The following is a 24,282-nucleotide window of genomic DNA, read 5'->3' as shown; positions in this document are numbered from 1 at the left end:
TCAAAATAATTGTTTTATTTACGTTTTCAGAATCCGTTTTATAGAAATCAATGTCGCTCTTTGGAACCATTATCAATTTTGTGGTATGCACTATGCAGGTTTTGTGCATTGTTATTGATAAAATTCTACACTTGCACTCCGTTACACATAAATATTACATAATATTAAACTCAATATTCGCCCTTCTCCACCAAGTAATCTATTAACTCTATTTTAATCCCAAGATTAGGATAAAACTTTTGTAATGAAAAATAAGTTATGGGATTCAGATAAAGCACAGACAGAAACGCAATTTGTTTATCTTAAGGAAAAGATTTTTATGCTTCAGTTGTCGGCGATAAGATTGACGAGCATTACTGAACTGAAGATAATTCTGATTGACGTCTTAACCATTGTGGATTATTAGACTTCCTTGAAGTTGATATGAATATAGAATTCATGAAATAACGGGTTTTCTATGTTTGTTACAATAACTAGCGGTTTCCATATTTCCATATCTAGCAGTAACTATGATTTTGATCAATTGACATAATCTTTTAAAAAATCTTACATGTGAATATCTATTGATATTATCGAAACTAGGTGCTACTGATTTAGATCGATAATGTGTTTGATTGAAAGTTACGTTTAATGACGTCAAATCAGTGATAGATAAAATTTTTGGATTAAAAACATTGACTTCATCTTCCAACACTGGATGAGTCATTGATTTGAACTTAAATTATCTAGTTACCAACCCCAAGATGAAAAGTCTAGCATTCCACAAAATGATCAAACATGTACACATATAATGAAGAAAACTTTAGTAGAAAATATAAGCCTTCTAGATACAAATGTTTGTACTATGCGTTAATGTGTCAGATAAGACTTACAGGTTAAGATCACACTGTCGTCTTGACGTTGTTTAGGTAAAGTTAACCACGACAGTAATATGTAAAAGCTGGTTTCTTTTCTTAATATGTTGAGTACATTATTTATTTTATGTTTCTTGAATTGTATTTGAATCTCAATTCCAGCATTATGTCATACATCTGAACTATCTTTCAGTCTTTTCAGGACGGTTCTATAAGGGCTATGAACGGGTTTCTATAATATGAATGTATTTTTTTAATCTTAGGTATTCATTTATTTTTTCGTACTACTCAATTCTTGCAGATTCTTCATATTATTCATTAGCGTTGACAAATCGAGATAATTTATCGCTTGTATTTAACTTTTGACAAAAAACATTATTTAGAATCTCAGTTATTTCATCATCCGTTTGGCAGCGATCACTTATTAGTTCAGATGCAGTTTGTCAAGTGTAATTGTGATAATTTGGCTTGGGTTTCAGTTATAAACTATAGCTATGCAATCCTACATATATTATTAAGGCGTAAGTTTGTGAGTATGTCAGGATATAGGTATGGATGTTTGTTACTGTTTCACGCAAAAACTACTGAACCGATTACGATGAAAATTACGATGAAATTGGTATGTGAGTAGCTGAAGACCCAGAATAGCACATAGGCTACTTTTTATCCCGGAGTTCCCGCAGGATTGATACGAAGTCGCGGGCGGCCTTTAGTGAGGTATAATTTTGGTAATGTAAGCAGTAAAGTAATGTGCAATTGTCGTTATGATTTGAATCAATTTAAACATTTATATGAAATTTATGAAGATATACCTGTATTAAGTTTCTTTTTCCTACTAGTGTTAGCCCCGGTAACATTCTCACTATTATCGGATTAAACTTTTTTTTATTATTTCAAAACTAGCTTTTATCCGCAGCTTCGGCCGCGTCAAATTAGCGATACCTACAAAAGAATACAGATTGTTCGCAAATTCCATGGGCACTGTAGTTTTTAACGGGATGAATAGAGTACTATAGCACCCTTTTATTTCATTTATTAATAGAACATAATGTCCTTCTCCAGATTCTTAATTATATATATTTAAAATTTCAAGAAGATTGGTTCCGTTGATAACGCGTGAAGAGATAACAAACAAACAAACTCATTTTTGCAGTTATAATATTAAGTTGAGATCCACACAATGTTACGGTTTACTTTAACACTTTTGGTTGATAGAATTAAAATATTCACTTGTCGCTAACTAGATACAACGATTAAAATTAAAAATAGTTCTTTTTCACATTCATAACGTCAAACAAACAGGTAATTAGGATTGATTGTTATTATCGAAGTTTTGTTTATGTTGGATTTAAAGATTAGCGAACGTCATAAATTACTTTACAATCAAATCTCTTATGATATATCTTATATAATTATAAAATTTTGCTCCAATATCTGTGGACTTTTCTTTTGTACATGTGTTACCAGATTTAGTATTATAAATATATAATAAAAATCTGAAAACAATTACTACTGCCGAATAATACAGCTCAGTGTGCTCAATAAGCTAGGCTGATATTTGGGACATTGTTTATTGTAATCTCTGAAGTATCACTAAAAATTCTTACTTTAAAAATTGTAATTAAACTCTCTAACGACATATGTGCGTGTCGTTAAAAAACCGTCCAATTTTCCAGTCGAAAGTTTACCGCAGAAATATTTAACCATTTTAGACTGAATATTATAAGAAGACTCTGATACGTTATCATGTTCATAATGCATCATCGTCGATCAACTGAAATCTTGACGCCGCACTCATCTGCGTGGCACACTTTGATAAACATTGTCACTCGGCAAAGTCTGCTTTAGTTTTCCCAACTATTACATAACTCTCAGACGCATCTTCATTTACATTAACAAATTCACTAACAGTAACAAAACTTACAACAACTAGTACATTTCTATCTTTATTATTATTATCATAAAAATCAATGTCAACGGTTTTATCTTCAAATTTAGTTGTGAAGCGACAAATTAATTTCTACTTACGTCAAAATCAGACGCGTTTCGCGTGCTACACTAATTCATATAGTATTAACTCTGCTATCATCAATTACATAAGTTTTATACGTCACATCCACATCAATCACTTTATCTAAATCTTTTGTTATATTCAGTAATAGTTCATCAACAAAATCGACTCTAGCATCAACTGGTTAAATTAGCGAGGCGCCAAGAACAGTATTAAGTAGTATTATAAGAAGTGATACAACGTTTGTGATTTTAGCAGTATTAAATGAAAGTGTATAAGTTCAAAATGTGGGAAAGTGCAAGTGGTTTTAGTTAGTGATAATGTCAGTGAGGTGACGCTGGGCCCAGCCATTGCGGCTGATGTGAATGAGACTCGAAAACATTCCTCTATTAAAAATCGTGAGCCAGGGCCCGCAGGATAAAAGCAAGGATATTTGCAAAATGACCAAGGGCCCTCGCAAAGTGAAGCTAGTCATTGTAGTCAACAATAAAAAAGAGTGAGTACATATTTTTTTTTTTGGTAAAAACACTATTTTAGGAACAGTCCTAGTCGATCAAAGATTTCAGGTGTGTATTAAAATTTTGAATTTGCCTCATAATTTTTTTTTATTATTCTTATCTTTATTTTATTATAATCTTGAAATCTCATTGAATAACAGTCTGTAATAGTGTTTTTATTTTGTTTTAAGTTTATTTATTTCTTATTCCGTGTCTTTGTAGAGGACGTTCCTTGATTCAAGGATAAATTGCGTACGTAGATCAGTAAATCGTGATAAATTCACAACAGAAATACTATAATCAAGCTTGAATGAAAACTATGAATGGACAGACGTAAATACGATGCATTATATGCAAATGTTATCGCAGTATCAGCTTAATTACAATCGGTAATAAGTGTAAAATCGTCTGCATCCGGTCGTGCATCTAATGAGATTGCATTGTAAGAAACATGACTGAAAGTCACATAAAATATCTAATAAATTATGATTTCTGATGACGCACTTGTATTTATAATTCTGTTGTTACGTTTACGGTGCCGTGTGGTTTTTGGATATCATCAGAGGCATTTGTGCAAGCTTCGGTAGCGATTAAATCCTAGTGTGTACTCACTGCTTCTGTTCTCTTCTTGTGCAGATTGTAAAATTCTGCTGTATTTTAGTGTTTTTCTCACTGTTGGCTTTGTATACTCCGTAATTGATAATATATATGTTATATGTTATTTACGTCTGTAAAAATTATGAGTTTGAAACATATTATTACTTGATTCAGATTTGAATGTTTGTATCATTATCAATGCTATCGTTAATTAATAATTTGGTTATTAAATTCTGTCCGCATATCATGATTTAGGTTTTTAAAGTTTGGAATATGATCAATGTTATCATCAATTATATCAAGGAGGTCAATCGGATGGTGGAAATCTCCAACGACAATATCAATCAACGTTTCAATTTTTTAAGCGTTTGTTTATTAAACATTTGATAGTTATTTTAACATTAAGGAATGACATAATGTTAACATTAGGCATTAAGAGGCACGCCAGACAAACAAACGAACAAATTACATAATTGTATCTGGGTTGTATGTTTAAGACATAGTTTTTTATTAAATAGGAGAAGGTTAGGTTGTGATCAAAACTATTGCTTTTCATCATAATAAAATTGAAGCTGGCCAGATGTTTTCATATCATCAAGGAAGATAGGTGTAAGAAAGATCAACCAATCAATTAGTTTCCCGAACTTTGAAGCAGATTGCGATTGGGAATACATAATAACAAGAGATGCTTTTGCACATCTTGGGAATTCTGATGACAAAATCAAGGATATAAAAACTTTATGGATGATATTTAGAATAATAGTGATCAGTGGGAGTTTTTAAAACCTTATGCCATAACAAGCCCTTTAATTGGTGGGTGGCGCAAGTGATGCGCGCGCGCTAAGTACCAAGTTCTCACGCCTTATTTTAATTTTTGTGTCAGTACTATTAATTATATTGGATCGTACCGTCTAATCCACCCATGTCTGTACTAAAATCCAAGTTATACGAACGTATTCATGAGATTATCTTCTCTCGCCTTTTCTATCTCTGATGGGACGACACCCTTTCTTATCTCTTTACAAGTTTTTAATATTCCTTCTTCTTCTTCTTCAAATTATTTTAGTGTCTAAGTATAGAATCTTTTTTAGTTAAAAAAAAGCACCCGAACACTTTCAATTTATAGATTTTTGTGGTTGCAACTATAAAAATCAATAAGCTTTTGCGTACCCCAGTGAGACAGGCGTGATAACATGATTTTAGACACATTATAGTGACGATATCTTTCAGTAAAGAATTCATTGATCTAGTCTAAAAATCGTACAGAGCGACAATGTTCACATACTGATGCTCTTATTAAGAGGTTACAACACTGTTGGTCCTTAATGGAATGCCTCACGCGAATGACTCAATCTTATTTGACATTTTTTAATTGGTCATAAACTTTTAGTTTATTAGTTGATGTTCTTACTGTTGGTAAACCAAAATGGAATCGTTTGTTTCGTCAAAAAGTTTAACGTCAATCATACTAATGAGTTGGTTGGATTGGGACGGGTATAAACCCGTATGTACACACATACAATCACGTCTTTGCACCCTTTGCAGGGTAGACAGAGCCAACAGTCGTCAAAAGAATGAAAGGCCACTTTTTAGATTGTTTGGCTTAATGATAGAATTGAGATTCAAATACAAGTTGCTAGCCCACCGCCTAAACAAGGAATCCAAAGTATATAAGCCTATCTCTATACAAAATCCATGGGAAAGAGATGGACTGGTCCTATTCTTTTTTCTATTGGTGCCGGGAACCAGCACCAATAAAAAAAGCCGGGAAACAGCACATAAAAATGACATGTGTTTTTTAATTTATAATTATAGAAATCAAATTTAAATGTTTTTGGGGTCGAAAAGCCTACAAGACTGGATGACCATGTTTAAGACTTAGAGTATCCACTTAATTGTGAGTAATGGTTTACTTGGATGATGTAATAATAGAAGTAAAATCATAAACACTCACACGCTTGTATAAATTAATCGCTGAAGAAAATAAATTGAAAGTTATTGTGTGACTTAGTCAAAAACCAAATATATTATGTTACATCAATTTATGAATTGTAAATTTCCTATCAAGTGACGTAATTTGATACAAATCTTGGTTTTTCTTTTCGTCTGATTAGATTACTTATACGACTGTAAGGCGCCATGATCCCAGCCAATAAGAAATGGGAAATTGTTACAGTTAATATCGGTTCTTTCCTCGTTATCTTTAATGTTATTGAATTAAAAATAATTCATTTCCGCATAATATTCGCGATTCTTAGTCTTTCTTCATTCAAACTCTAACGTATCACTATTACCTCTCAAAATAAAATTCTTTATAATAATTATGTATGTATGTGTGTATGTGTAGTAAATATTTTTGTGTAATTTTATTATTACTAGTTAGTTTTTTGTCACATGTTTATTTATGTAAGGTACGTATGTTCAGTTAAATATGTTAAATGCGTCTAGTTTGTAAATACAAGCTTTGCAAATGCAAAGCAAGATAAATGTTTAGGTAACGCCAAGACCTATTCTTAAACACAATTAAATCGACTTTTGTTTGCTATTATAATTTTTTTCAGTCTATCGATGACTTGTTTAAATCGGCCTTCCATCCACGCGACAAATAGTGTTGTCGACCTATCGATAATTTACATTGAAAGTCGTGTACCGTATCGATAGTTTTGCACAATCGTTATTGGTAGTATTGATATTCGTATTCTTCCATATGATGTTAATGCCGGTTACATCCTCTCCGGAAAGGAGCCTGGATTAGGTAATTCAGGGTTTTACACGAAGCAATTCCCGTCCGACCTACGCAACCTTTGCAGGAGAACCTAACTTCATAATGGATCATGGTTAAAGCTGCGTTAGATGAATGTGCCTTTCGTTTTAGGCTATTTTTAAGACGTCCACTGGAAAGAGAAGAGTTACATTGCCGAACGCACTATACTGTCGATAACTATCGATAGTTTTGTAATGCCTCAAACTATCGATAATGGAATATCGCACCGCAACACTAGCGACAAATGGCGATCTTCCGATGACCACTTCAGTGGCCAAGGACGATCAAATCGCGAGAGTCGCCATTACGTTTGTAATGCAGCTGCTTCCGCATTCATTCATCATTATTTTCGCATGTGAACTGGACAATATTGATGATGGGGAACTAGTTTATTTATTTAGCTGTACTTCAAAAATAAAAACCGGTAAAGGTTAGGTCAAAAGATTGCATGAATATGGATTAAATGAAAGAATGTATGTAGGTATGCAGAGATCGTGGAAAGGTGAAAGAGTCACTGAACCTACCCTTTCGAGAAAGTTGGCTGGCTTGGTTTTCATTCAATGATGAAAAATGATGAAAAAGAATTTTTATGAAAGCGAAATGTTGAACTGAAATAACATATCTATACGTTTCATAAACTTTTTTAAAACATTATTGATCTGCAAAACACTTTGGTCAAGAGGATCAAAATCTCAATCTTATAATTTTTGAATTTGTCATAAATATTGATCCAACGAATACTACGATTACATTACGATCCAATTATAAACACCTCTGCTGTCATTCCCAGTACTCTTTTCACAAATCATGTGCCATTAGCATTACCTGTAATGATGGGAATCTAAACTTCCGCGTTTGTCTGTCCAGTCATTATAAACGAGGGTCACATCTACCCTGTCCGACATGCTTCAAAGCACCCAGCCTATACCGTGTCATCAATGTAAAACACTGCTGAGATTGCTCTGTCCGGTCCTAATACTGTGCTGTCATCAAGATATACTAATTGTCTTAATATTAATCCTCGTGAACAAAAATAAATTGTTTACCCGTCACTTAAAGAATGATTTGGGGACGTCTTGTGGACTCTGGAAGTGAATGCCAATTCAGAGCCTAACAGCTGAAAGAGGTGGTGAGAAAAACCGTTTTACTTGTGGCAGTGAAGGACCTGCATTGCTAGTGAGGGTCTCATCATCAATACCGTGTCATAAATGTAAGACACTGCTGAGACTGCTCTGGCAGGTCCTAATTCTGTGCTGTCATCAAAATATGCTAATTGCCTTAATATTAATCCTCGAGGTCCAAAAGAAAATTGTTAACCCGCCACTAAAAGAACGATTTGAGGACGTCTAAATAGCCTCTGGAAGGGAATTTCAGAACCTACGGCCGAAAGAGGTGGGTAACAAAATAATAAATAATTGGCTAAAACTGTTATAAATGTCGGCTGAAATTTCGTTAAACCAATTTTTGGAATAAAATTTACGGAAAAATAGTTTAATGAAAATAATTCTGCACTTGACGAAGATCTGTAAATACTACTGAAGATAAACAAGAAAGTGTATAAAGAAAAAAAAGGAACCATGACAATTGTTAAGATCAGTCTCTCCGGTAATGAGGAGCGATTTTATACATGTATTGAAACTAATAATGAATGAAGCCGAAGGCCGAGCCTCTATTTGGTTACGCTGTACGTTATAAAAGAAATCTAAATTGTAAAACACGGTTGACGACAAAGATAATGCATATAACGACGATCGCATGACGTCTGGCCGGCCTTGCTAAATCGTTGGTCACGCGAGCCCCGATGAGAATCGCAAACATGGGAGTTACGTCAAATGCTGGCTTTACGAAGTAACTGAAGCTACAGATATCTTCCACCTGGCTTTAGTCCCGGTTGCATCCTCACTACTCTGGTGACCCCGGGTACCGGAGTACTGCAATGGCAGGTTTAACTGGGAACAAAGATGTGAAATTAGTATATGTATCTATCTGATCCGATATTTCTCTAGTATATCAATATTATATGTATATTTTGTATGTTAATCCGTATTGGATTTATATTTTCTTTCCTCCTTTAGTCAAACTGTGCTATAGATTCTTCTTCTTACTGGCTTTAGTCCCGGTTGCATTCTCACCACTCTGGAGAGGAGCCCGGGGTATGCCTTTCACCATGGATATTAGATTGGATGAGTCAGGTTTTTACACGAAGCGACACCCATTTGACCTCAGCAACCTTGTGACGTTTCCTCACGATGTTTTCTCTCACCGTAAGAGCATCGGTTAGTATTCAAACTAATATACATAACTTTAAAAATAATCCGAGACCGCGGTGGGATTTGAACCTATGCTTTTCTGCGCATTACGCATTTTTAACCGGTCACGTTACCCTTTCAACCACCGACGCTCGGACTGAAACTACAGATAAAAATATATATAGATTTATTTTCAAAATAGTATGCAAGGTATCACATACCTAGCTAGGTGTAAAAGAAGCGGCGAAATAAACAACACTGCAGCACTTTCACCGGACGTCAATTTACAAACAACATGAAATTCAAGTAAATTTTACATGTTGCTGATGAAGTATATATAATGCTAATGTAGGCAACAATTAGACGATACATGTTTTCGGTAGGTAGATGTTGCACCGGAAATAAATTAAACAATAATTCATTTAAGAGTCTTCTTTCGAGAACATATAGACTATATAAAAAAAGACGATATAATACAATTGGAGAGATGTATATTCAAATTCAATATTACTTAATGATCTTTTGGTTTCACAACATTGGTTGACGTCAAATAAATTACTTAAAACTACGTTTACTGCCGCTTTCAAACCGTCAGTGCTGAAGAAGCCGTAACAACTTGCACTGCAGCATTTTCTTCAATAACGTCAACTTCATAATTTTTAGCTTTCAATTCATCCTCCTCTTGTTCAAATTGTCCTATAACTGTTTTTGTTATATCGTCATCATCTAACACTGTATCAAAAACAGTAATCACATCAATGAACATCATTTGATATTCACATCAGACACAATTTCGCGATTTTAAATCGGGACGCGGCCGAAATATACGATCGAATGTCGACACAGCGCCATGACCAGGAAAATCTTGGAGTTAATACGTAGGAATTTCGTATAAGTACTTAAATTAACTGTTTTTGACTGACTTTCACATAAGGAGGTCCTCAATTTATATGTGATCGATTGGTGAAGGGAGTTATATTAGAATTGTTTAAACCCCTTAAAAAAAGATTAGACCGTATAATACTACCTGTGCCCGCGACTTCGTCCGCGTGTAATTGTTGTTTTGGGCATCATTGAAGCCCTCAAGGATGAATAATTTACCCCGTTTTTTTTTTCACGTGATGTCATATAGCCTAAAGCCTTCCTCGATAAATGGTCTATTCAACACAAAAGGAATTTTTCACTTCGAACCAGTAGTTCCAGAGATTAGCGCGTCTCTCTCAGTGGTTACTTAACACTCCATAAGTAATCAAATTTTAACTTCTTGTCTGTCTGTCACTATTTGAATCTCGATTCTATCATTGAGCTAAACAGCTGAACGTGGCCTACTTTTCAAGACTGTTAGCTCTGTCTTCCCCGCAGGGGATAAAGACGTGATTATATGTATGTATGTTTATACCATCTTGATCTTGATAGAAAATGAAAACTGATTGTATGGCGGATCGCGTGCGGGTAATAAGGTCTAAGTACCTAATGATTTGATTCCACGATGAGAAAATTGTTGGCGACAGCTACAAATTATGCAGAAGTCTTCTTTATATATATGAACATATATCACGTCTTTTCTTCTTTCCTTTTAAGGGAAGACAGAGTCATAGTCGCCATTATCAGACTTAGAAACCAGTAGCTACGAGTATAATTACATAATGATGAAATTGAGTCTATAAAAATTTTTTTTGCTTTAATTTACAGACAAAGGGGGATTTTTAACCGCCTCCAAAAAAAGTGATTATCAGTTTGACCTGAATGTATGTATGTTTGTCCGCGATTACCTCACGTTCCGCTGAACCGATTTTGTTGCGGTTTTTTAGGAAAGTATTTGTTACACTAAGGCAAAGGTCATAGAAATATAACCGACTTCACAGAAGGAGGATGTTTCGATTGGAGGCAGTTCTCGTTTTACAAATGTTATACATACATAAAATCACGCCTCTTTCCCGGAGGGGTAGGCAGAGACTACCTCTTTCCACTTGCCACGATCTCTGCATACTTCCTTCGCTTCATCCACATTCATAAATGTTATCTTGTCATTTTATAAGATATTATAACGTTACTAATTTTACGTAAATAATTTTTAAGTAATTTCTAGTAAAAAAAATGTTAAGGGTGGACAACTCCTTATCACTAGGTATGAAAAATAGTTGTTGGCCGATTCTCAGATCTACTCAATATGCGCAGAAAATTACATTACAATCGGTCAAGCCGTTTCGGAGGAGTACGGGAACGAACATTGTAACACGAGAATTTTATATAAAAGATGATATAGGACCCGCGTTTGGTCATTGCGTGCCTATGCAAAATGATGTCAATCAATCTCTTCCCAGAACTGCTGCAAGATATTATTATTTCTTAGAAGAGATGGGTCTGTTTTGTACTTTAATTCTCTCTCTTTCTTATCTTTGTGACGTCAGATATCAGATTGAGAAGTCGGTAACCACAAAATTGAACCCTGTGCCCTGAACCATAGGGTTGAATCGGAAAAATTGTGAATTGATGTAATGTTTGGTTAGTACTTATCTCATGACACGAGAATTTTACTTTGTATATGTGATTTGTCCCTTCCCGTAGGAAATATACATACATACATATAATCACGGCTATATCATTGCGGGGCAGACATGGCTTCCATTATAAAGCTATACAGAACATGGCGTTTAAATCTTTGCAAGACTGTTGGCCCTGTCTACCCCGCAAGGAATATAGACGTGATCATATGTATGTGTATATAATTTTTTTTATGTAAGTCATATAATGGTTAAGACAAAAAAAAAAGCCGTGGTAGGTACATGCGATTTTTTTAAAAATAGCCGCGGTATGTGTAGGTACATGCCGTAACAAGTAACATGTCCACTGACATTGCGAGACGGGAGTGCCTTGACCGCTAATTCCGACAATATCGCCGCAACTTACGATTATAACCGTATGTACATACATACATACATACATACACACATACAATTGTATTCACCGTCTCCGGGTATGTAGGATTTTTAAGAAAGATAAGGAATTTTAAACTAAAAAAAATTCTATTCACAGTTTGGATAATTGTAAAGTTGACGTGATTGAAAGAAATACTGTCCCTCGCGGGGTAGACAGAGCCAACAGTCTTGATAGACTGGTGATAGGCCATGTTCAGCTATTTGGCTTAATGATAGAATTGAGATTCAAATAGTGACAGGTTGCTAGTCCATCGCCTAAAAAATAATCCCAAGTTCAAAAGCCCTATCCCGTAGTCTTTAATATCAGCGACACCGTCCGCGTGGAATAGTTATTTTGGGCATCATTGAAGCCCTCAAGGTTGAATAACTTCCCCCGTTTTTTTCACATTTTCCATTATTTCTTCGCTCTTAATAGTTGAAGCATGATGTTATATAGCCGAAAGCCTTCCTCGATAAATGGTCTATTCAACACAAACATAATTTTTCAATTTGAACCAGTAGTTACTGAGATTAGCGCGTTCAAACAAACGAACAAACAAACTCTTCCGCTTTATAATATTAGCATAGATTTCATGATATCTAATTATTTTTCCACTTCTTTTGTTTTGACATATTTAGATGGTCATCCAAATGGACAGTTTAAAGCGTCTTATCTTACATGGAACATCTGACGTTTTACTGATATGATAGCAGGAGAAACCTTTAGCAAAACATTGAGAGACAGCTGAATTAACGTTGTATGTTTAACGAAAAACGAATTTCGCGTTAAACACACAACGTTAACTTGAATTTTAAACGCTTGATTATTCATTTTCTTCCTCCTGGCTGTAGTCCCGGTTGCATCCTCATCAAAAGAGCCCGGGGTACGCCTTTGACCATGGATCCAGGATTGGGTGAGTCAGTTTTTTACACGAAGCGACTCCCATTTGACCTCCGGAACCTTTGCAGCTTTGGATCGATCATGATGGTTGCCTGAATGTGCAGGTTTCCTCACGATGTTTTCCCTCACCGTAATAGCATCGACATTCAAACTGATGTTTATACTCCGTAAATAGCTATTGGTACTAGCCGAGGCCGAGGGATTTGAACCTGTGCCCTTCTGCGCATCACGCATTTTAACCGGGCACCTTACCGATTCGACCTCCTACGCTTTGTTTATTTTGGCTTGTTTATTTATTTATTTACTAATTTATGTACACAGAAAACATCGAGACTGACTAACACAAGAAACAAAATTACAAAAGTTCTGCTTATTTCAAAAGAAATCTTTTCCAGCAGACCCGAGATAGGAGACAAGATGGAAAGGGTGACAGGCGTGTACTCCACTCACACAACTATTTATTTTTTATAATGTGTAGGGAAACCTTATAGGATCCCCAATTCCCACGGGAGTGGGGAAAATGGGTCATTGTGCTCAAGATTTTGCGGCCAAAAGCTATATACAAAGCACGCCTAGAGCCATTACAAGTACTGAAATGAATATAAGGTACCTTACATCCCGAAAAAACACTATTCCCGTAGAATTTGCGATGAACAACGATGTGCGTGATCGGAGCCACGGGGAACAGCTAGTCGTTTATATTTTAGAAATGTATTGTCTCTTGTGAGCTTTTTACTTATTTATTTGTTTGAAGCTGAACGTGGCTTTTCAGTATGGCTGTTGTATCTGTCTACAGTGAAGACTGAGACAATAGTCTTGAAAAGATTCTGTACGGTTTTAATAATTATACATAAAAAGTGTATAGAATAAACCATTAAAAAGTGCCGTGTGGTTCCCGGCACCAGTACAAAAAAGAATAGGACCACTCCATCTCTTTCCCATGTATGTCGTAAAATGCGACTAAGGGATAAAAAATAAGGGATAAATAATAATATATTTATATATATAGGGCTTATAAACTTGAGATTCTTCTCTTAGGCTATGGTCTAGCAACCTGTCACTATATGAATCTCAATTCTATCTTAAAGCCAAATAGCTGAACGTGGCCTATCAGTCTTTTGAAGACTGTTGGCTCTGTTATTTAAAACTCGGCAGGATACCTATTAGGATCCTGATAGGATATTATATTAAAAAGTCAGTAGGTAGGTAAAAACCTACTTTCAATAATTGTGGAAGAATACTGGGTAATTGTTTTATTACAAAAATCGCTGTTTAAACATAATGTTGTATTATCTCGGCTTCACGGTTAACCTATCATAGATAAGTCGTATTTTGATGTTTTATCGTCTAGTATTTAATAATTTCCATGACAAGTTTAACTCATAATTTACAATTTAAATACGATTATCATTTTACCGACCTCGATAAAGTTCGAGTGTACGTAAGTGCGTGTCATAGAAAAGTATATATATGTACCTACATACATATATACATAAATCACGCCTCTTTCACGGAGTGGTAGGCAGAGACCACATCTTTCCACTTGCCACGATCCCTGCACACTTCTTTCGCTTTATCCATAGTCATAACTCTTCATGCAAGCTCGTCGGTTTCGGGTACTCTTGACCAGACCTTTTGCTAGAACGTCTCCGATTTAATCAAGGTACGTTCGTCTAGGCCTTCCCACTCCAACAGTCCCATTCACACTTCCTTTGTATATTTGCTTAGTCAACTTGTTTTCATTAATCATCTCGACATGACAAGTATGTATAAACATACATATTTTCACGTCTATATCTTGCGTGGTAGGCAGAGCCAACAGTTTTGAAAAGATTTACTGGCCACGTTCAAATGTTTGGCTTAATGATAGACTTGAGATTCAAATATTGACAGGTTGCACAAATAGAAAAAAGAATAGGACCACTCTTTTTAAACTTGGGATTCATCTGAGGGCTAGTAACCGGTCACTATTTGAATCTACATTCTATCTACAGGTTTTTCAAAATTGTTGGCATTGTCTACCCCGCGAGTGATAAAGACGAGACTATGTATAAATGTAAGTTTAAATTTCTTAGGCATATGTGGTATACTATTCAGTGATATACTGACATTGATTGATCATGATTTTATACCTGTAGACTCTACATGGATAAATTCATGATGATCTGCATCACTCCTGAGGGAAAGCGGTCACCGCAGCCTCATATCATACAGAATCAATACAATCTACAATACTTATCGTTATCAATACGTGTGTCAGTCACGTTAAACCCTTGACCCAGAAGTGATTCGAAACAGCAGTGTAAATAGATAAGATTGTCTCGTAAGGAACGAGTCACGACATATTTGTTATAACTGAAATAGGTAACACTAGAAGCAGTTGCAATGTGTGTTCAGGTATATTTGCTTCGTTTGTAGGGTGTCCAGATTTGTGTATGCTGTAGTATTTTTTTTCTGAGATGCAATGATCAAGTATTGTCTTCGTTCATGTAGACAATGTGCATTGTCCACGATTCAGATTTAAGAGATCTATATTTGTAAATTGACGTCCGGTGGAAATGCTGCAGTGTAGTTTGTTCCGCCGCTTCTTCTACACATGCGTTTATGAAGCGGTAGTAGTTATAATTAGATTACAGTGATGTGACGTCAATAAGTGATACCTTGTATCCAATTTTGACAATAAATCAAAAGTTAAAGTACAAACATACATACTTATAGTCACATCTATATCCCTTCAGGGCTAGCCAGAGCCAACAGCCTTCTACTGAAGGGCTGAGGACTAGACTTACACGTTGTACGAGGGCGTGGGTTTACCTATAAACACGAGCAACCAGCAAGTAGCCGCCAGAGGATAGCGAGGTACTTGGTGAACGCTATAGTAGTCCAAAAGTGAAGACCAGGGGCGTTTTATAGGGCTCCCGGGCTGTGGGGGGGAGCCAGGGAGACCGGAGTCGCACGTCATCACACAGCTTAAAATAATATCTTTTATCTTCTACTACGAGTATATCCACTCGAATTATATGTATAAGACTAGAGACCGCCCGCGACTTCGTCCGCGTGGAATCAATCCCGCGGGAACTCCGGGATAAAAAGTAGGCCTATATGTAATTGTGGGTCTTCAGCTATCTACATATAAATTTCATCGTAATCAGTTCAGTAGTTTTTGCGTGAAAGAGTAACAAACATCCATACTGACATCCTGACATACTCACAAACTTTCGCATTTATAATATTAGTAGGATGTTCCGAACAGGTTATAGGTATATTGGTCGAATAGGTAGTTTGGTCCAAAGGTTCGACTGGCAGACAATGCCTTGTGGCATTAAATCCACCTGTTGTACATTTTACGTGCATAAAGTTATTAAATAAAAACTCTAGACGCATGGCCACACTATTCGCAAGAATGGGTGATTTTCATAGCGAACAACTGAGGCAAATGAATCCTGATGTAGGTTTATTACATACGAGGTTAGATAGTAGGTAGGGTTATGTCATAGAATAGTGAGGTACCCACAGAGAAGTTCGTACCCTATAAGCAAACGCCAGAAACTTATTGAAATTAAATGAACATTTATATTTTATTTATTTTAGCGCCGTGTGGTTCCCAGCACCAATAAAATAAAATAAAAGGACCACTCCATCTCTTTCCCATGGATGTGGTAAAAGGCGACTAAGGTAAAGGATTCTAAATTTGGGATTCTTCTTTCAAAATTCATAACTTTGGGTTCTTTTGACAATCAAATACTGACGGCTTGGGATCAATCGACAATCGCCTACAATGGGAATTTTCAAGTTAATACGTCTATCCCTTAGTCTAAACTGATCCTTTGTATACCTATATTATATTCAAGTCTAACATGTCCGTCTGTTTGTTCCAGCCCGCCAACGTTCAAGACCCTAACGCCGACGTCTCGCACGCAGCTGAAGCAACAGTTGATGCGAGAGCATGCGCAGGAGCAGCTTAGAAGAGAATCATTACAGGTAAGAAAATAAAAACTAAGGAATCGTTTCGCTAACGGTCAGCTGTATGACTTTATAATGGAATTGATATTCCAATAGTATAGTATAGATTGCTAGCCCAGCGCCTAAAAGAAGAATCCCAAGTTTATAAGCCTATTCCTTAGTCGCCTTTTACGACATCCATGGGATAAAGATGGAGTGGTCCTATTCTTCAGTGCCGACACTAGCCCACAAAAGCTAGTATAACATACAAATTGTTTTTATCACACTAGCTGTGCCCGTGACTTCGTCCGCGTGGAATAGTTATTATGGGCATCATTGAAGCCCTCAAGTATGAATACCTTCCCCGTTTTTTTTTCACATTTTCCATTATTCCTTTGTTCCTTATAGTTGCAGCGTGATGTTATATAGCCTAAAGCCTTCCTCAAAAAATGGTCTAGTCGACGCAAAAAAAAAATCAATTCTGACCAGTAGTTCCTGAGATTAGCGCGTTCTAACAAATAAACAAACTCTTCAGCTTTATAATATTAGTATAGATGTGGCTTTGACACTCATACAAGTACAAATCCATTCAATTCACGAGCAACCCGCGAACTTTAGCATTCCATACAGACAACAATGAGCTTGTAACCACATCGGATATTTGCATACAGACTTGCATCTTTCGCAATATGTGGTTTGAACGTGTACAGTCGGCGGCAGATTATCCTGACCCCCTTTTATAAAGACACAAGCCGTTGAGTCAGGTTTACTTTTTTTTATTTATATATTTGGGTCTTTCTACGTTAAAGGAGCATCTGATATTAAGAAGAGTGGCACGATATAAATATTAGAAATAACATTTTTTTCCAATAAAGAACTATGTAAACAGATATTTTGTATACTTGTTGAAGATGGCCAGTTAGTTTATCTATTTTTACAAGAGTTTTTACGTACCAGGGGAGATACAGGATCCAGGGTAGATACATGAAGGCCAGGGTAGGATACTTTACCTTACAGGGGAAATATACATTGAAAGAAAAACAATTTTATTCATCAGAATCAACTTTAATATTTAACTTTTTGTGATAGTTTACAACTATAAGAACAGACCTCATTTCAATACAGTCTTTTAATGTTACTTTAATTATTAGGACATAGAAAACAAAATTACTTAGTATCTAACTACTAACAAAAATCACAGTATTTTTTTCTATTAGTTCTTAAAGAAAATACTTAAATTATTTAATGGCACATAAGTTGCATGTAATGCAATGTGATATAAGAATTTAGAGCATGAATACTTTGTTAAATCATAAACATAAATTGGAACTTCCATTTAAAGAAATAAAATAAAAAGATAACAAATGAGATCATGGCTTTTCAAATACGTTAATACTTTGGTGAAACTCATAATAAATATGCTGCATTTCATTTTGGGGGTTGGTATCTTTTCTATAATCTGGTCCCATGAGATGAAAGAAACGTTGTTGTCATCAATCCTGAAATTTTTACCAGTGTTGTCACAAATTTTACAGAATATTACTTGATCTTCATTATTTTCTTCAATCCATATCGATCACATAACTACGTATCGATATTCTGTGTCTTTATGTAAAATTCTCACCAAGACAAAATCGCCATTGTTGAATTTATTGTTTAAACCAGAAGTTGAAGGTCCGTCTTCAAGTTGGCTTGCATATTCGGAAACAGTGGCACAAGGCAGAGAAGATGTTTGTAGCTGCTTTGACAGTCTGTAGTTGATTAATGGCTCGTCGTCAGATTCAGACCCATACACATTGTCAACATTAAGGCGCGGTCTCGTATTCTTTGTTGCAAAATCCATGGTACCAAGCACAAAGTGTTCGCAGGCCTCAGGATTGCAGAAGCAACTCAAGCTCTTCATCGTTAAGCGGTTGGGTAGAAATTACTTGTATAAGTTTATAAATATGGATTTGACGGCCTCTGTGGCGCAGCGGTAGTGCGCTTGTCTGCGACCCCGGAGGTCCCGGGTTCGAATTCCGGCCAGGGCATGATGAGAAAAGAACTTTTTCTGATTGGCCTAGATCTTGGATGTTTTTCTATTTAAGTATTTATTTTAAAATATAGTATCGTTGAGTTAGTATCTCGTAACACAAGTCTCGAACTTACTTCGAGGCTAACTAAATCTGTGTTATTTGTCCCGTATATATTTATTTATAAGTTACTTGATGGACCTTCATGGTACCTGAGAAAGCTTCCAAATCTCATCATCGTCACTAATAGTCACCACTTTTATATTGGGACAGTTTTTTTTGGAGGGCGTTCGTGAAATCTTGTTTCAAAAATGTCGTTCCCAGCTCCAACAATTCTATCCGCAGTTCTTTTGCACCTCCCTTGCCGTGACCAGCTTCTTTTCTGAACGTTCCTCACGAATTAGATTTTATCGGGGAGCCATGTTCTAAAATAAAGAGATGTTACAGTTTAAAGATATTAAATATGTTATTCGTGGGATATTTTATAGCCACACACATAATTATTTTAGGTCAAGCCTGCCCAAATAGGCAGCAAAATAGCGTATAAAACTCCGAATATAAAACTACTACATAGTGTAGAAGTAACGTACACCATGACTAAAATTTAAAAAAAAAACGTATTTATGTTAACAAATTACTCTTTTACGAATGATAAATATGTACAATACTAAGAAAGGACTGATATGGTACTTCTGTATTTACCCTGGAAGTAAGGTCTCTACCCTGGCATTTAATGAGACAGGGGAAATATGGCAGGGTAGAGACGTTTTCATTGAAAAAAGGAAACTATCAGAAAAGTTTGTACTGTTACGCAAAAACAAACTAATACGGTAAACTAGGCAGAAATTGAAGTAATAACAAATTACAAACAAACTTTTAGTATGAATAACAATTCAATAAAACTTACCAGTGGAGAGACGGCACTGACTGACACATCCGCGTGAGACGAGTGGCGTGGTCGGACTATCGGCCAATGAGGGCACGCGATTCGCTCGGACGACGGTTGTAGCTAACTTTACTTTGAAACAAATGCCCCAAGACTTAAATTTGCTACACCTTCGCACTTTAACGCCATTTTTAAAAGGACCAAAAATGTCCAGGGGAGGAGACATAAAATACGAGGGACAAAACTTGCGTTATTTTTAAAAAAAGAAATTATGTTTATTTTTGAGTTGATTTAAGTATTCAAAACGATTGATTACGCATCTTTTTAAAATAAATAAAGCTCTGAACAGGATGTATAAGAAATGTATTAAATTTCTAAAACTCTGTTACAGAATAGTAAAGGGACAGGCCAGGGTAGATACTTTTTTATCGGTTAACATGAAATTATACCCAAACTAAGCCAATTTAGATATTGCAATTAAGTGGCTTCATAGTATTTGTTATTTACTATAATTTATTATTGTTATTTCCTTCAAATTTTCAAATAATGTATGATTTTTTAATGTTGCCGCCTCTTGTCCCTCTTAACGTAGAATCACCCATTTACTAGATTTGTACCGAGTGTTTCCCGGCACCTAATAGGAAAAAGAATAGGACCACTTCATCTCTTTCCCATGGATGTCGTTAAAGGGATAGGCTTATAAACTTGGGATGCTTCTTTAAGGTTGTACTTGAGTCTTTTTAAGACTGTTGGCTCTGTCTAGCCCGCAAGGGATATAGACGTGATTATATGTATGTATGTATATGCCTTGGGTGATGTTCAACGACATAATGTCTTTATTTCTCTTTTTTACATCTAGGTTATAACTCGTTTACACTCGGTACGTTCCATTTCATATGCTAAAATTACGTTTCGTTCAGCCACATGTCCTTTGAAAACTTTTTTTTTTACACAATACAATATTTGTTTTAAATTTCACTTCTCTACAACCATAAATACATGTATAATTGTTGTTTACTAACGTTCCAGGCACAACAATCAGGGCAATCCAAAGACAATGAAGACAAGAAGAAGTCCTCGCCGACGGAGGTGCCTCGGATCACGCCGCTCGTCGAATTACCTCCACAAGTTCTACAGGTAAGAATACCATAAAATATTAATATATACAGGACAAATTACACAGAGGCTAACTGAAGCCTCGTAGTAAGTTCGAGACATGTGTTACGAGATACTAACTCAACGATACTATATTTTATAATAAATACTTAGATAAACATCCAAGACCCAGCCCAATAAGAAAGAGTTCTTTTCTCATCATGCCCTGGCCCCGGGATTCGAACCCGGGCCCTCCGGTGTCACAGACTACCGCTTGAATCGCTAGAACCTCGAGGCTAACTCAGTCTCTGTAATTCGTCCCGAATATATTTATTTATTTTTATAATACCAAAATGGACTTATCCCATGAAAGAATCCCTTTCCAGTCAAAGAAAGAGACAGTCTTATATGGAACTAGCTGACCCGGCAAACGCTGTTTTGCCAATTATTTTTATATATTATTACGGAACCCTATTTTTTTTTCCAAAATAAAATATAGTCTATGTTACTCGTGGATAATGTAGCTTTCGAATGGTGAAAGAATTTTTAAAATCGGTCCAGTAGTTTTTGAGCCTATTCATTACAACCAAACAAACAAAGTTTTCCTCTTTATAATATTAGTGTAGATAAGTCCACCATTGATTCATTTATTTTTAACTACTATGTACAATTTTTGGTTACTATGTAAATTTCTGTGCAAAAAATATATTTCAATATAATACATATTTATATAAGAAGGAAGTATGCAGAGATCGTGGCAAGTGGTCAACATGCAGTCTCTGCCTACCCCCTCCGGGAAAGAGGCGTGATTTTATGTATGTATGTATGTGTAAAAAATATTACATACAAACAAAAATATTAACGGATTTAAAAATGAATTCCTGTCGTGTTCCAGGTCCGAACAGTTCTGGAGAATCCCACCAGGTATCACGTGATCCAGAAGCAGAAGAGCCAGGTGCGCCAGTACCTCAGTGAATCATTTCAACCGCAGGCGCAGGTATTTCTTTATTTATTCTTACATACATCATGGTCACGTCTGTATCCCTTGCGGGGTAGACAGAGCCAACAGTTTTGAAAATACTGAATGGCCACGTTCAGCTTAGTTTGGCTTAATGATAGAATTGAGATTCAAATAGTGACAGGTTGCTAGCCCATCGCCTAAAAATGAATCCCATGTTTGTAAGCCTATCCCTTAGTCGCATTTTACGACATCCATGGAAAAGAGATGGAGTGGTCCTATTCTTTTTTGTATTGGTGCTGGGAACCACACGGCACGGGTTATTTAGCGGGTTATTTATTCTTTATTGTAACAATTACAATTTGTAAAGTACCTACAATAGGCGGACTTAATGCTAAAAGCATTATCTAACAGTCTACCATTGAGTTAAGCAGAGAACCTTTGTGTGGGTGATATAGTAAGTACACACATACCTCCTGGTATGTGTGTACTTACTTTATTTTTTATGCAATTTCCTGGTTGAGACATTTATTTTCCAAGTTTTTCTTTTTCCATCCAAAAATGTTTAGCGTTAAATTAAAACTATAAATTATAAAGACAAATAAAAATTATATTAAAACGATTTAAAAAAACATTAACAAAGCTGAAAAAAATTTAAAATTAAATTAACTAAATTAAAAAAAAATTAAGGCCAGTTCCCTTTATATTTAATTTAAAAATGTTCAATTTTATCTTTTTTATTTCCAGACGAATGGGCGGGGCGCTCCCGCGCAGTCCGCGCCGGAGCTGGGCAGCCGGACCCCGGGCTCGCCGGACCGCGGCTCCTCCTCCAGCCTGCTCAGCCCCGGGATCTGCTCCGTGGGCACCAACAACTCGGAGGTGATATTGAATTACTTTTACACACGTTTACATACATAAAGTTTATCAGTTTAAAAACTTGTTTGTTTGTAAACTCTTTATTGCACATAAAAATAAATATAACAAAAATAAAACAGTCATTGGATATTTTTAGAAGAATATGTACAATGGCGGACTTATCCCAATCGGGAAACTTATTACAATAAGTCAAAATTTATATATTATCTTATACAATTAATCAAATATACCTACCTAATTAAATAATATACACTAATATTAATTATTTTATATATAATAATAAAAAAAAACTATTCTAAATTACAAACTAAAAACATTATTATTCAAATTTTGGCCCCTAGGAAGGGTTCCCATCATCATTATCTACATACATATAATAACGCCTATATCCCTTGCTGAGTTGACAAAGCCAGCAGTTTTGTTAAGACTGAAAAGCCACGTTCAGTTATATGGTTTGATAAAGAAATCGAGACTCAAATAGTAACAGGCCCATAAAGAGGAATCCCAAGTGTATAAGCCTACCCCTAGTCTCATTTCACGACATCCATGGCAAGGATGTGGGAGTGGTTCTACTCTATCATTAATCCAAACAGCCGAACGTGACCTATCAGTATTATCAAGATTATTGGCTCTGTGTACCCCGCGATGGATAAAGACGTGACTAGGTTTACTGGAAGAGATTGCATTAGCGATAAGTCCGCCTTTGTACCATCTCTATCTGTTTTGTGCTGTTCTGTATATAGTCATACATAGATAGATAAAAAGTTTTATCTATCTATGTATGTATGGTTCTGTAGTGGGAGCGCTAATTCGGCTCGACCGCCTCCAAAGGGAAGATATTCCGCCAGGCTAGGTGTTATGCCTCGGGAACCGCGGCTCCAACGATGTTGTTCGTTGGAGCCGCGAGATTTCACGAGCAAAGATTTCACGGATTGGAGCATATATACATATGCTCCAATCCGTGAAATTGCGCGATTTAGGTTTTTCACCATTTTTGCCCGATGGCGTCGCGTGATTTTATTTTTGTGACTTGTGACTCAAAGATGTCGCTACAGTTCTATTGTGAAGTGCTGGAACCCACACGTCATAACAATCCCCTGTGCCCGGCAGGCGGACGAGTTCCTGGACGACATCCTGTCGCTGGACGCGGGCGCGGCGCTGTCGTCGGGCGCCAGCTCGCTGGCCGGCGACGGCGCGCTGCCCGACGCCGACATGCACGCGCTCGCCAAGGACAGGCAGAAGAAGGACAACCACAACATGAGTGAGTTCTGATTACCTACATACATATCGTCACGTCCACATCCCTTACGGGCTAGAGGGCCAACAGTCTTGATAAGACTGAAAGGCCAAGTTCAGTTCTATTTGGCTTCTTGATAGAATTTTGACGTCAACCAATGTTGTTAAACCATACGTTTTGACAATTATTAAGCGATATGAAGTATCCTATAATGATGAATAAAAATTTTGAATTTTTTTTGAATTGAGATTCAAACAGTGACAGGTTGCCAGCCCACCCATCGCCTAAAAAAGAATCCCAAGTTTGAAAGCCTATCCCTTAGTCGCCTTTTACGACATCCATGGGAAAGAGATGTTGTGGTCCTATTCTTTTTTGTATTGGTGCCGAGAACCACACAGCACAGTTTTGCTTATTCCAAAATAAGTTGGCTAATAAATAATAATAACAGAAATAAATAAATAAATGTAAACAATAAATTTTTCAAA

At 36.1% G+C, this 24,282-nt stretch overlaps 1 protein-coding gene across 15 annotated transcripts in view; it reads left to right on the top strand.

Moving 5' to 3' along the window:
* The window catches only part of LOC106142776 (transcription factor EB), a 93,058-nt gene that overhangs the window by 56,017 nt on the left and 12,759 nt on the right, over positions 1-24,282 (top strand). For 3 of the 15 annotated variants that reach the window (XM_060951597.1, XM_060951596.1, XM_060951598.1), the window contains exons 2-7: positions 3,121-3,361; positions 16,670-16,772; positions 20,661-20,768; positions 21,622-21,723; positions 22,432-22,563; positions 23,671-23,821. In XM_060951597.1, the coding sequence (XP_060807580.1) occupies positions 3,231-3,361; positions 16,670-16,772; positions 20,661-20,768; positions 21,622-21,723; positions 22,432-22,563; positions 23,671-23,821 (727 nt within the window). In that variant the 5' untranslated portion in view covers positions 3,121-3,230. Of the gene's footprint in view, positions 1-2,769; positions 2,787-3,010; positions 3,362-16,669; positions 16,773-20,660; positions 20,769-21,621; positions 21,724-22,431; positions 22,564-23,670; positions 23,822-24,282 lie in introns of those variants that run through there. The other 12 variants (XM_013344678.2, XM_013344663.2, XM_013344664.2 and 9 more) reach the window with 6 other exon arrangements.

This window comes from Amyelois transitella, chromosome 25 (genome assembly GCF_032362555.1).
Source record: "Amyelois transitella isolate CPQ chromosome 25, ilAmyTran1.1, whole genome shotgun sequence".
Taxonomy (NCBI): domain Eukaryota; kingdom Metazoa; phylum Arthropoda; class Insecta; order Lepidoptera; family Pyralidae; genus Amyelois; species Amyelois transitella.
This window is presented reverse-complemented; position numbering and strand designations above follow the sequence as displayed.